At 47.7% G+C, this 12,840-nt stretch overlaps 1 protein-coding gene across 43 annotated transcripts in view; it reads left to right on the top strand.

Moving 5' to 3' along the window:
- LOC140203921 (T cell receptor alpha chain MC.7.G5-like) overlaps nt 1-1,889 on the top strand; it is a 109,583-nt gene extending 107,694 nt beyond the window's left edge. For all 43 annotated transcript variants that reach the window (XR_011887448.1, XR_011887433.1, XR_011887437.1 and 40 more), the window contains 2 exons: nt 90-197; nt 659-1,889. Coding sequence is in view for 15 of the 43 variants with exons in the window: in XM_072270066.1 (XP_072126167.1) it covers nt 90-193 (104 nt within the window). In the remaining 28 variants the exon portion in view is untranslated. The remainder of the gene's footprint in view (nt 1-89; nt 198-658) is intronic.
- The last annotated feature ends 10,951 nt before the right edge of the window (nt 1,890-12,840 follow it).

Raw genomic sequence — 12,840 nt, 5'->3', positions numbered from 1 at the left:
TGAATCCACGACTCCTGTTCCGTTTTCTCGTATTCCCAAGGGCAACTTGGAATGCCATCTCATTGTTCCTCTCCTTTCTCCCCCGGTAGGAGAAGAAGTACGAGAGCTCTCACTCACAGTCTTCGGATTGAGGATTCTGTTCTTCAAAAGCGTTATCTTCAACATCTTGATGACTGCTCGTGCTTGGATATAATAAGGTGAGGGGCAGAACTAACAGAGGGTCGACGAACCGAACGGCTTCTGGTAGCGTGGAAGCCCGAAGTCCTAAACGCTGTGAATAGCTGATTTGATGGTAATTGCAGAATTAAAGAGGACTGTTAACATTAGCAGCACTGCAGTGCACTCCTCCATCAGCACCATCCCTCTCACAGATCTCCCTCAGTACCAATCCACCCAAAGTGCCGCACTTCCTCAAAGCGCCCCTTCCACGTTGAGACGCTCCCTTAGCATCCATGCTGACAGTATGATGTGGCTGAAGGGTGGGGTTCAATAACAGAGAGCAGAACCTCGAACATGTTGAGCCAAATCGGCTGGCTGTGCACTGCAACAGTTTGACAGTAAACTGCAGGCCTGGCCTATAGGGACCGCGGTTAGACCAATTTGGGTGGACAGAGAAACAGTGAGAAAACTAAGCTCTTCCCCCTCTCTCCCCATCTAGATGGAGACAGAACCAGGGACCTGTCGGCTACCTGGAACCCTGGCGTGAAGCCAAACCGGAGCCAGGAGTGGTGGACTCGCTGAAAAATGTTTAAAGCGATCCAAATCCAGAGGCAGTAACTCCGCTGTAATCGACAGAAGTTTCCTGCTGTTGTAAATGCCTGACGTATATCGCCTTTCCTTTGCAACCTCAACATCTTGTAAAAAAAACCCTTTCTCCTGCATTTACGTATACAATATATTATACTGTTCGCTCCTGTAAGGTTTAGATTTTATCAGCTTTGCATCATTTTCTTATCTCTATATAAACGGCTTTGCATTATGAATGCCCCTTACCCTGAGAGTGCTTACAAGGTAGGAGGTTGGTCGGCCCATTGAGTCCGTGCCGACTCCCAGAGAACTCTTCCTGATTCGTGCTCCTTTCCCCGACCCTGCCAATTCTTTTCTTGTTCCTTTCATTCGCTTTCAGTGCCCCTCATGACCCTTCTGCCAGCAACAGTACCCTTTCCTCCTTCTCAGTTTGAACCCGCTTCCATTGAATCTCCTCTTTCACTCCGCTGAGAAGAGTGGTTCCCGCCCCGCGGAACATCCCGCATCCCCGGCGCGGGCTCCCAGTAAATTTGGGGGTGGACCGGTCCTTAGATGGACGTGCCTGTATAAAAAATCCAACGTCTGAAGTTCAAATTGCACGACTACCTTCTGAAGAATTCAAATTCAAGAAATAATCTGAAATTTGGGAAGGGGGATTTTTTCCACATTTATTCAGTTTAAAACCAGTCAACTGTGATGTTAAAATCCCTGTCTGTGATGGAAAAAATTCCTCCTCGTGGACGCAGAATGGGCCCACATATTGAGTCCAGATCCTACCACAGCCCGCTAACTCTTTCAGCCAGCCTAGTTGCTCATGCAGTTATCACCATGAACAATAAAATGGACTTGATAACCTTGACGCAAGGGTAAAGAACGTCGCCCCTTCCCCCATTCCCTTAAGCTTCCCTGGCACAGAGGGCAGACCATGAGGGAAGTCAAGCTATTATGGAATATAAGCTCTCTATACCCAATCATTTTCTTGGCGAACTAATGTAAATATTTCAAGAGTTTTGTAAATGGTAACAAATGAAAAAATAGCTCTCGCTCATTGCCTAAGCCAAACAATACAGATATCATGTGGGTTTCAATTGAAGTGTGGCTTTCCAAACCGTTCCGTCATATCAATAAATTCTATGTTGATATCACTCAGTAGCTCCTTGTGATTCATTTCATTGCATCAGTTTTGGTTAAGGAACTATCCGTCAAAATCCCCGCAGAGTTTCTGCGACTTCAACGAAAATGGACAAGGGTGATGTCGGGCCTCGCATCTCTCCCTGCAAACATTGGTCCCATCTAGTCCCCTGAGACTTGGACGCACTCCAACGTATCTGTATTTAAACCCTGGTTGTGATCCAGAAGCTCTTGGTACCAGTACTTATCATGTGTCAAAATCCAGCCACAAAACAAGACGTTAGGCCGGAACTAACAATAGTTAGGTCACACTTGGAACATCGCCATCTAGGAGAAAGAAAATGGTTCGGTCAGGAATATTAGTTCACCCTTCATTCTCATGAATTCTTGTTAACACAGGCCCAGAGCATTTGACGGTTCTGGGACTGTATTCACTAAAATTCAGAAGTATGAAGGGGGTGCTTATTGAAACCTATCGAATGATGAAAAGCCTTGACAGAGTGGATGTGGAGAGAATGTTTCCTATGGTTGGAGAGTCTTAGACCAGAGGACACAGCCTCAGAATAGAGTGGCGTTCTTTTAGAATGGAGAGGAAGAGGAATTTCTTCAGCTAGAGAGTGGTGAAGCTGTGGAACCCTTTACCACAAGTCAGCTGCGGAGGCCAAGCCTTTATGTATACAGTATTTAATGGGGAGGGTGATAGATTCTTCATTGGTCAGGGCATGAAGGCATACGGTCGTCAAGCCAGAAGATTGGTGCCGAGAGGAAAATTTGATAAGCCATGATGAAATGGCAGAGCAGACTTGTGGCCCAAATGGCCTTATTCTGCTCCCATATCTTATGGCCTTATGGTCTTCTGAAATGATGCGGTGAAGATTCAGCGCTTTGGAGAAGTTGAGTTACCAGGGGAGAATGGATCCCCTCCCCCTCCCCCCCCCCCCCCACACAAACACCCCGGAGCAAACAAGGCGACGTTATAGAAGTATAATCAAATCGGGAGAGACATAAAAAGGGTGACTACACAGAGTCTGTTTCCCATGTTAGGGGAGTTTAAAACAAGAAGGCGCGGGCTTAAGTCGAGAGACAACAGACTTAAATTGGATCAGAGGGGATCTTTTTCACACAAAGAGCAGCTGGTGTCGGGAATGAGCTGCCAGATGGGATGGAGGCAGAAACATTACACAACCCGCATCGGGGCGGGTACATGAATGGGTAGAGAGTGGTGTATAATCGATGACGGCAAGTGGCATCAGTATAGATAAGCATAATTGTTGGCATAGATGAGTCAAAATGTCTACTCTATGTCTCGCTGATTTTATCTGAAGGACAGATGTTCTAGGCTGTCAGAGGAAGTGGATAGGAAAGGATTAAATTTATATGGGCTAGATGTAAAAAATGTGATCCGCATATTGGCCAGCATGGACGAATCGGGCCCAAGGGCCTGTTAATGTGCTCTATGACTCTATCATTCTATGAGAGGAGTCATTGTGGTTAGAGACACTTCAAGAGTCCTATTGAAGCAATACTATAATTTTACAAACGGATCGGGCCGAAGGGCCTGTTACTGTGGTCTATGACTCTATCGTTCTATGAGGGAAATCACTGGGGTTGGAGTTACTTCTAGTGTCCTATTGAAGCAATGTTATAATTTTGAAATTTTGATGAAGGTTCTTCAACCTGAAACGAGAATTCTGCTTCTGTCTTCTCAGATGCTGCAACACCGGTCGAATTATTCCCCATTTAATGTCCTGCTTCAGACTATCAGCATCTGTGATCGTTGCTTTTGGGTCTTTTAGAAATCACATTCCAGCTTGCCTCCAAAGTCCTCAGACCCAATACCCCATCTCATCTCTGCAAACCGCTCCAGTTCCTTCACCATTCCCTGTCTCCTCCCCGACACCCTTCCCATTCTCTGTAGCGCCCTCCAGCCCCTACACCTTTCCAATCCCTGTAACCTCCTCTGTCCCCCTAAAGCGTTCCCTATCTCTGTAACCCTCATCCACTTCCCAACTCTCTGGTCACTACACCTTCCCTGTTTCTGTAACTCCCTCCAGAGACCCACCCCCCTTTCTTCTCTGTAAACCCGCACTGCCCTAACAAACCTCACTTTCTCTGTAAACTCCTCTGAATCCTATACTGCTCCCGTCTCTGTAAACCCCTCCAGGCTCTATACTGCTTCCTATCTCTATAACACTTTGAGATCTCTACACCCTTCCCCGGTCTCTTATAGACCTTTCGGGCCTCCACACCATGGTTTATCTCTATAACTCCTTGCTTCCCTTACAGCGTTCCCCGTCCTTATCTCAGTGAACTATTCGGCCACACGCTTCTCCCTGTCTCTGTAATCCCATATGGTCCATCATCCCTTGTAACTCCGCCCCCCCCACACACACACACACACCTCTTCCTGCCTCTGTAAACCGAACTGTCTCCTATACCACCCTGTGCCATTGTAATCCCACCCCACTGCCCCTGCCCCTACATACTTCCCTATCTATGTAACCCCCAAGGGCACGGCGCCTCTCGTTATTTCTGTAAACCCCTCGGCCTCTTCACCCCTTCCCTGACCATGTAACCTCTCCAGCCCACCCGCCTCTGTAACTCCCACAGGCCCCCACAGCCCCCTGGTAACTGTAATCTCTACTGACATAAATGGGCTTTTCCTCTTACTGATGACGAGAGCATTTAAGATACCTGTATTAAAAACTTAAAATTAAAACAACATCTGTATACGTTGGAAATCTTAAACTAATGAGGAAGCACTCAGCAAATCAGTCAGCATATACGGAGAGAAACTGGGTCATCGTGTTAACTTTTATTGGAAACTTTCATCCAATAGCCCAGTTCAGATGTATTCGCGAATGCCCAATTAAAAAAACACATTTCAGAAGGAAAGATACGTCGAAAATTCATATTTTGTGAAATAAAACGATCTCCAGTGCACGAAACCTTCAAAGTTTGTCCCGATTCATTGCCATTCTATGTGTTGTCTCGGCTTTTGCCTTGCAGCGTACAGGCGTCTACTAGACCCGGCTGCTGGTGATGAGGCAACGCTGGGTTTGCTCCGCACTGCGGGGCAAAAGGCAGAGGCGAGGAGCGCCGCACTGCGGGAGGCCCGGTGCTGAGGCAGGAGTGACGTCGAGGGAGTACTGCACATCCAACGGGTCAAAGTTCAAAATACGTTTATTGTCAAAGTAAATATTAGTCACTTGAGAATCATTTTTTGCGGGCAAATTCTGCAAATTCAATCGTCACAGTCGTGAAACACCGCACCCAACAGACTGCGCAAATGCAAAAAGAAATAATAATAGTAATTAGTAAATAACCGATAAACTTCGAGAACATGAGACAAAGAGTTCTCCCTGAAAGTGAGTCAGTACGATGAAGCCAGTTGCTGGGGGCCTCAGCAGAGCAGGCAGCATCGGTGGAGGGAAATGGACAGTCGATGTCCTGAACCTGAGACGTCGATTATCTGTTTCCCTTCACAGATGCTTCACAACCCGCTATTTTCGTTCGTCCAGCGCCCTGTGGGAAAATCCGGCTCAAGACAATTTATCTGCTGCCAGTTTAGGCCAGCTTGGGACAACAAGTCCAATCCCGGCCAAACAACAGCAGCTGTGTTTTGTTTTGGTTGCTTGTTTGTGTGTGTATGCGCGCGTGTGAGTATTAGTTATCGGAACATCCTTTAGCACTTTATTCCAAAACAAGGATTGACACCTGTCACTTCAAGGACAATCCATTTGCGTGAGGGAAACTCGGTGAACCAATTATTCTTTTCTTGAGTGAGACAGGCAACGGGAGGAAGTCTCTCAGCCCAAAGAAATAAACATGTTTTTCTCATAAGTTGCAGGTGATCGTTATCTCACTTCCTGTTGTAGCTGCAATCACCCGAAACCTGCGGTTGTTGATGTCGCCTGTCTCCCCTTCCTGCTGAATTGCAAGGCAGCGTCATTCGCAGCCTTCCCCCAAGCCCGACTCTTCTGAGCGTTTGACCCACTTAGACACGCGTTCGCCGGAAGCAAAGAACCGGGCTGTGGGAACTCAGTGCGTCCCGGAAAGTGGGTCAGTCAGCAGGTGTCGGGCAATGGAAAGTATCTCAGAGACGTATAGTTTCCACTGCCTTGAAGAGGCTAGGACCAGTCCTCAGCTGGCGCACGCCGGGGGGTGGGGGGAGTCCGTTGGACCGCAAGTGGGCGGTTTGAAAATTGCAAAGAACAAACACCCTCCCAGACACGCGCGCTTGAAAACGCACACACACATACAGACACACACACACACACACACACACACACACACGCACAACTGCTTAAGTCGAGTGCACTACAGGCAGTGTTCACAATGAAGTTCCCGAGACGGGAGAAACCAGGACCAGGTCACGGACTGGGCCATCTCTTGGCGTGGCTACTGCACTCAGACGTCAGCAGCGACCTATCACTTTCACTTCCCACCCCACTCTCACGATGACCTCTTTGCACTGTTTCAAGGATACGTGAATGAAACTATTTTCCATCTGGACACATTACAGTCAGGAGAACTCATATCAAATTCCCCAACTGTAACTCTGAGTCAAATTCTCCGCTGAATTTGACTGGAGGTGGTCTATTTGTATACCAGGACTGTAAAACATTCGCAGCTCTGTCTCCCCCTCCCTCTCCATCTCCCTCTATCTCTCTCTCTCTCCTTCTCCCTCTCCCCCTCCCTCTCTCTCTCCCTCTCCCTCTCTCTGTCTCTCTCCCTCTCTCTCTGTCTGTCTCCCTCTCCCTCTCTCTCCCCCTCCCCCTCCCTCTCCCTCTCTCTCTCTCTCTTTCTCTCTCTCTTTCTCTCTCTCTGTCTCTCTCTCGCTCACTCTCTGTCTCTCTCTCTTTCTCTCTCTCCTTCTCTCTCTGTCTCTCTCTCCCTCTCTCTCTCTCTCTGTCTGTCTCTCTCTGTCTGTCTCTCTCTATCTGTCTCTCTCTCTGTCTCTCTCTCTATCTCTCTCTCTTTCTCTCTCTCTCTGTCTGTCTCTCCCTCCCTCTCTCTCTCTCTATCTATCCCTATCTTTCTATATCTCTATCTATCTATCTATCTGTCCACCTATCTCTCTCTCTCTCTCTCTCTCTCTCTCCATCCCTGCCCTTGGACACTCTCTGTATCTCTTCCCCATTGCCCCTCCGCCTGCCTCTTACTTTGCTTTTTACTCTGTCCCCTCTCCCTCTGCCTTGCTCTCTCTTTCTCTGTCCAGCTCGCCATCTTCATCTGCCTCTTACTCTGAAGTTGTCTTGCTGAACCCCTTTTACTGTACCCCTTTCTCTGCATTTCTCTCACTCTTCCATTCTGTCCCCCTCTCTCCATCGACTCTCTCCATTTAACTTTCTGCCTCTCTCCAACTCTGCCTCACCTTTTCTCTGCCTCCCTGTTTACTTCTCTGTCTCACTCTCTTTCTCTCTCTCTGTCTCACTCTCTGCATTTGCCACTCTGCCCTGTCTCTGCATTCCTCCCTTTCTCTCAGACTCACTTTCTCTCCGTCTGCCTCTCTCTCTCTGTCTGTCTCTTTCTGCCATTCTCTCTACATCTCCCACTCTGCATCTATCTCTTGCTCTCTTCGCCTGCATGTTTCTGTCTCTTTCCGCCAATCTCTCCTCCTGCCTCTCTCTCACTGCATTATTCTCAGTCTGCATTCTCTTGTTCTGTCACTGTGCCCACACTGTCTTCTCTCTTTGTCTCTCTGTCTCTCTCCCTGCTATCTTCCTTTCCCTCTCTCCTTCTCCTTGCCTCTATCTTTGTCTGTCTTTTTCTCTCTTTGCCTTCATTTCTCTGCTCTCTTTCATTCTTCCCATCTGATTCTTTTACCTTCTCTCCACCTCTTTCTCCCCTGCTTCCCTTTTTCTCTTCACTCTTCACTCTCTCTCACCCTCTCTCTCCCTCCCTCCCTCTCCCTACCTCTCTCTCTCCGTCTCTCTCTGACTCTTTCTCTCTCTCTCTCTCTCACCCTCTCTCTCCTTCCCTCCCTCTCCCTACCTCTGTCTCTCTCTGACTGACTCTTCTCTCTCTCTCTCTCTCTCTCTCTCTCTCTCTCTCTCTCTCTCTCTCTCTCTCTCTCTCTCAATCTATCTATTCATCTCTGCGTGGTGTGTGCTCACAGTACAATCCGCGATGAGGGGGCAGAAGGTAGGAACTTATAAACACGGGGCCATGGATGTCAGGACGGACTTATACCTGATTGCTTCAGTCCTGTTGGGAACATCTCTGTACGCTAGCTGTGATTATGTGCGAGATGTCCCCCTCTGTTCACCTAGGGAGAGAGTGAGCTACCTTCTCCCATTTCCAGGAGTAATATTCATGAATTGGAGCTAAAGTGTAGATGGTGAGAGTAATTGATGTCAGTGGAAACTGTTCGCGATCACAGACTCAGTGGACCAAAGGGCGTGTTTCCATGCTCAGTCACTAACCTCAATGTACAAACAAAAACAGGAGCTGCCAGGCAATGGCTTTGGTGAGAGACAGAGTTTACACTTCTGTTGGGAGACCTTACATCAAGGCAAATGCGCTGAAGATCTTTGCTGTTAAAACCGTAACATTTGTTTATCTTACACACATGCTTCCTGACCTCGCGAGATTCCCACAGAACTGACCGTAAGCACCACACAATGACGCTACTGAACCCACTGAGCAAGCACTTACCCGCCTGAAAATGCGCACAGATTCTGTAGCACTTAAATATTAAAAGTAAAAAAGGCACGGAGAAAATGTTCCAATAATGATCAGTCCTCCAAACTCCCCAGGAACCGACTGTAAAATATAGACATGTACCATCACTCAATATCTACCATCACTGACCTCATCAACTCTGGGGAACTCCCATCTACTGCCACCAAACACATAATTCCATTGCCCCGCACTACTCTCTTCTACCTCCTACCCGAGACCTACAAACATGACAGTCAGGGCAGGCCTATTGTCTCTGTCTGCTCCTGCCCCACTGAACTCATGTCCTCATACCCTGACTGCATTCTACCCCCTTGTTTCAGTCCCTTCCCACCTACATCTGTTTCACTTCTCATACTTTCAATCTCTTCAGTAGCTTTCAATTACCTGGGCCTGACTACCTCATTTTCACCATGGATATCCAGCTCCTAAATCTCCCAGCACAAGTGCCTTAAATCTCTGCACTTCTTTCTCAATAAAAGAACCGACCAGTTCCCCTCCAGCACCACCTTCCTCCTTCTGGTAGAACTGGCCCTCACCCTCAGCAATATTTCCTTCAGCTCCTCCCACTTTCTCCATACTCCGTGGTAGCCACAGGCACCCTCATGGGCCCCAGATATGCTTGCCTCTTCATGGGCTACCTAGAACAATTCACGTCCAAAGCTTTCCCTGGTAATACTCCCCAACCTTTCCTCCACTACATTGACGACTGCAATGGTGCTGCTTTATGCGCTCATGCAGAGTGCATCAGTTTCATCAACTTTGCCTCTAAGTTCCACCCTGCCCTAAAATTTACTTGATCCATCTCTGACACTTCCTTCCTATTTTGCAATTTCTCTGCTTCCATATCTGGAGACGAACATTTATAAACCAACATCTTTTATAAACCTACTGACTCCCATGTTTATCTTGACTGTACATCTTCCCACTCTATCTCCTGTAAAAGTGCTATACCCCTTTCTCAGTTCCTTCGCCTCCATTGCATCTGTTCCCAGGAAGCAACTTTCCATTGCAGGACATCAGAGATGACCCCCTTCTTTAAAGAACGGGGTTTCCATCTCTCCACTATTGATGATGCTCTCACCTGCATTTTCTTTATTTCCTAAACAGCAGCACTTGCCCCATCTTCCTGCTGACTTAACAGTGATAGAATTATTCTTGTCCTGACCTACCACTCAATTAGCCTCCAAATACGACACATCACCCTCCTCAAGTTCCGCTATCACCAAAGGGATCCTATCATTAAACATATCTTTACCTCTACCCCCTCCACTTTCTGTGATTCCCTTGTCCATTGGTCCCTCCTCACTAATCTCCCTCCTGGCACATCCCTGCTAGCAGCCAAAGTGCTACATCTGCCCATTCACCTCCTCCCTCAGCTCCATTCAGGGCAGCAAGCAGTCCTTGCCGGTCAGGCAACATCTCACCAGTGAATCTTCTGTGGTCATCTATTGCGTCCAGTGCTTCCGATGTGGCCTCCCCTACACTGGTGAGACCTGTCGTCAATTGAGAAACCACTTTATCGAGCACCGCCACTCCATCCACCACAAGCGGAATTTCCCAGTGGACAACTATTTTAATTCCAACTGCTATTCCCATTCCAGCATGTCGGTCCTTGGTCTCTTCTTGTACTAGGTGAGGGCACCCTCAGGGTGGAGGAACAACACCTTATATTCCATCTGGGAGTCTCCAATCTGGAGACATGAATATCAATTTCTCCTTCCGGTAGAAAAATATCAACACCTCCTTTCTATTCCCCACTCTGACCTTTTATCTCTTCTCACCTGCCTATCATCTCCCCCTGGGTCCCTTCCTCCTTTTCTTTCTCCTATAGTCCACTCTTCTCTCCTGATCAGATTCATTTTTCTCCGGCTCTGATCTTTCCCACACACCTGGCTTCACCTATCACCTTCCAGCTAGCCTCCTTCCCCTTTGCCCCCCAACACCTTTCTATTCTGGCATCTTCCCTCTTCCTTCTCGGTGTTGAAGGGTCTCAGCCCAAAATGTCAACTGTTTATTCATATCCACAGATGCTGCCTGACCTGCTGAGTTCCTCCAACAATTTTGTGTGTGATACTCCTCAGGACCTTCAATAAATACTGACCAGCTCCCTGGGAGCCCCTGTAAATATCGATACACTGTCCTGGGACTTCCTGTAAATACAAAACCACTCCACAGGACACCCTATAAATACTAACTCACATCCTGGATCCCCTCCCTAAAAACACTGAAACATGCCATGGTAAACCGATATAAATACTGACAAACTTGACAAGGGCACACTGTAAATACAGACCCACTCCTAGGACATCCTGTAAATAGTGACATCTTCCCTGGAGCCCCCTGCATAATCTGACAATCTCCCCAAGGCTTCCCTGTAAATACAAAAACAACACCCAGGGACACACTGTAAATACAGAAACATTCCTCCGGCACCCCTAGTAAATACAGGCACTCTTACCCATACCGATATTGATCCTACCATTCTCCCCAAATCCCCTTGTAAATATTGACACTCTCTCCAGAAGCCCTTGCAGATACTAATCCACCCAGGACCCCCTGTAACTACTGGCACACTCTCTTGAACCCCTATAAATATCATTGCACACCCCTGGACCCCATGTAATATTGACACACTCCTTAGAACTCCCTTTAAATACTGACACACTCCTTGGGACACCCTGTATGTGCTGAGACACTGCCTGGTACCTCTACAAATACTGACCCACTCCCCGGGACCCCACAGTGAAACTCAGTAAATCTCTGGACATTCCCAGGGCCCCACTGTAAATACTGACAAGGTCCCCGGTGCCCCTGAAAACACTAACACACTCCACAGTACCTCTGGAAATACTGACACACTCCCCAGGATCCCCTGGAAATCACTTACCAGAACCCACTAAAAATAATGACACCCTCCACAAACTGCCAGTAAAAGCAGTCATATTCCAAAGGACCCTTGTAAGTAATGACACACTACCCAGAGACATGATGTAAATACAGACACACACACCAGGATGACACAGATTCTCTGAGACACCCTGTCTATACTGATACACACTGTCTCGGACCCCCCTGTCTATACTGACACTACCTCTCTGAGACCACCTGTCTATATGGACACACACTCTCTGGGACCCCTGTCTATACTGACAAGCACTCTCTGGGACCCCCTGTCTATACTGACACACTCCACGGGATGTCATGTAAACACTGGCACACTGCCCAAAGGACATGCTGTAAAAGCTGATGCCTTGTAAATACTAGCACACTCCACAGGGCCCACTTGTGAAAACAATCACTCTTCCCAAGAATCCTGTAAGTCCTGACACACTCCTCAATTAACCCCCATAGGTAACAATACACTCCCTGGGGCTCCTGAAAATACAGACACACACTCCAGGACCATTTGTAACTACCGACACACTCCACTGGACATCCTCACTCCCCGGGACAGTCTGTAAATTCTGACCCACACCTTGAAACCTTCTATAGATACTGTTGCTCTCCCCAGGGCCCCTGTAAATACTGACACATTCCCTGGGACCTTCTCTAAATACTGTACACACTGCCTAAAACCCCTAGTAAATACTGACACACTCCCTGAAACCCCCTGTAAATACCGAGTCTCTGGGACCCCCTGTAAATACTGAGTCTCTGGGACAACTTGTGTATGCTGACACACTCCCTGGGTCCCGCGGTAAATACCGACACATTCCCTAAATCCCCCTGTAAGTACCGACACACTCTCTGGGACCCCCTGTAAATACTGACACACTTTCTGAGACCCTCTGCAAATACTGACACACTCCCTAAAACCCCCCTGTAAAAACTGACACATACCCTGGGTCCCACTGTAAGTACTGACACACTCCCTAGGTCCCACTGTAAATACTGACACACTTCCTGGATCCCACTGTAAATACTGACACATTTGCTGGGACCCCCCAGTAAATACTGACATACTCCCTAAAAGCTCTGGTAAATACTGACACGCTCCCTGGGACCCCTGGTAAATACCGACACATTCCTTAAATCCCTCTGTAAATAGTGGCACATTTCCTAAAACTCCTTATAAATACTGACACACTCCCTAAAAGACCCGGTAAAAACTGACACATTCCCTAAAACACGCTGTAAATACTGATACACTCCCTAAAACCCCTATAAATACTGACACTCCCTGGGACCCCCTGGTAAATACTGATACACCAGCTGGGTCGCACAGCAAATACTGACGCATTCCCTGGGACCCCCTGTAATACTGACACACTCCCT

The sequence above is a fragment of the Mobula birostris genome, chromosome 10 (genome assembly GCF_030028105.1).
Source record: "Mobula birostris isolate sMobBir1 chromosome 10, sMobBir1.hap1, whole genome shotgun sequence".
In the NCBI taxonomy this organism is placed as follows: Eukaryota; Metazoa; Chordata; class Chondrichthyes; order Myliobatiformes; family Myliobatidae; genus Mobula; species Mobula birostris.
Note: the sequence above shows the minus strand (reverse complement) of the source record. Positions and strands in the feature narration are given on the sequence as shown.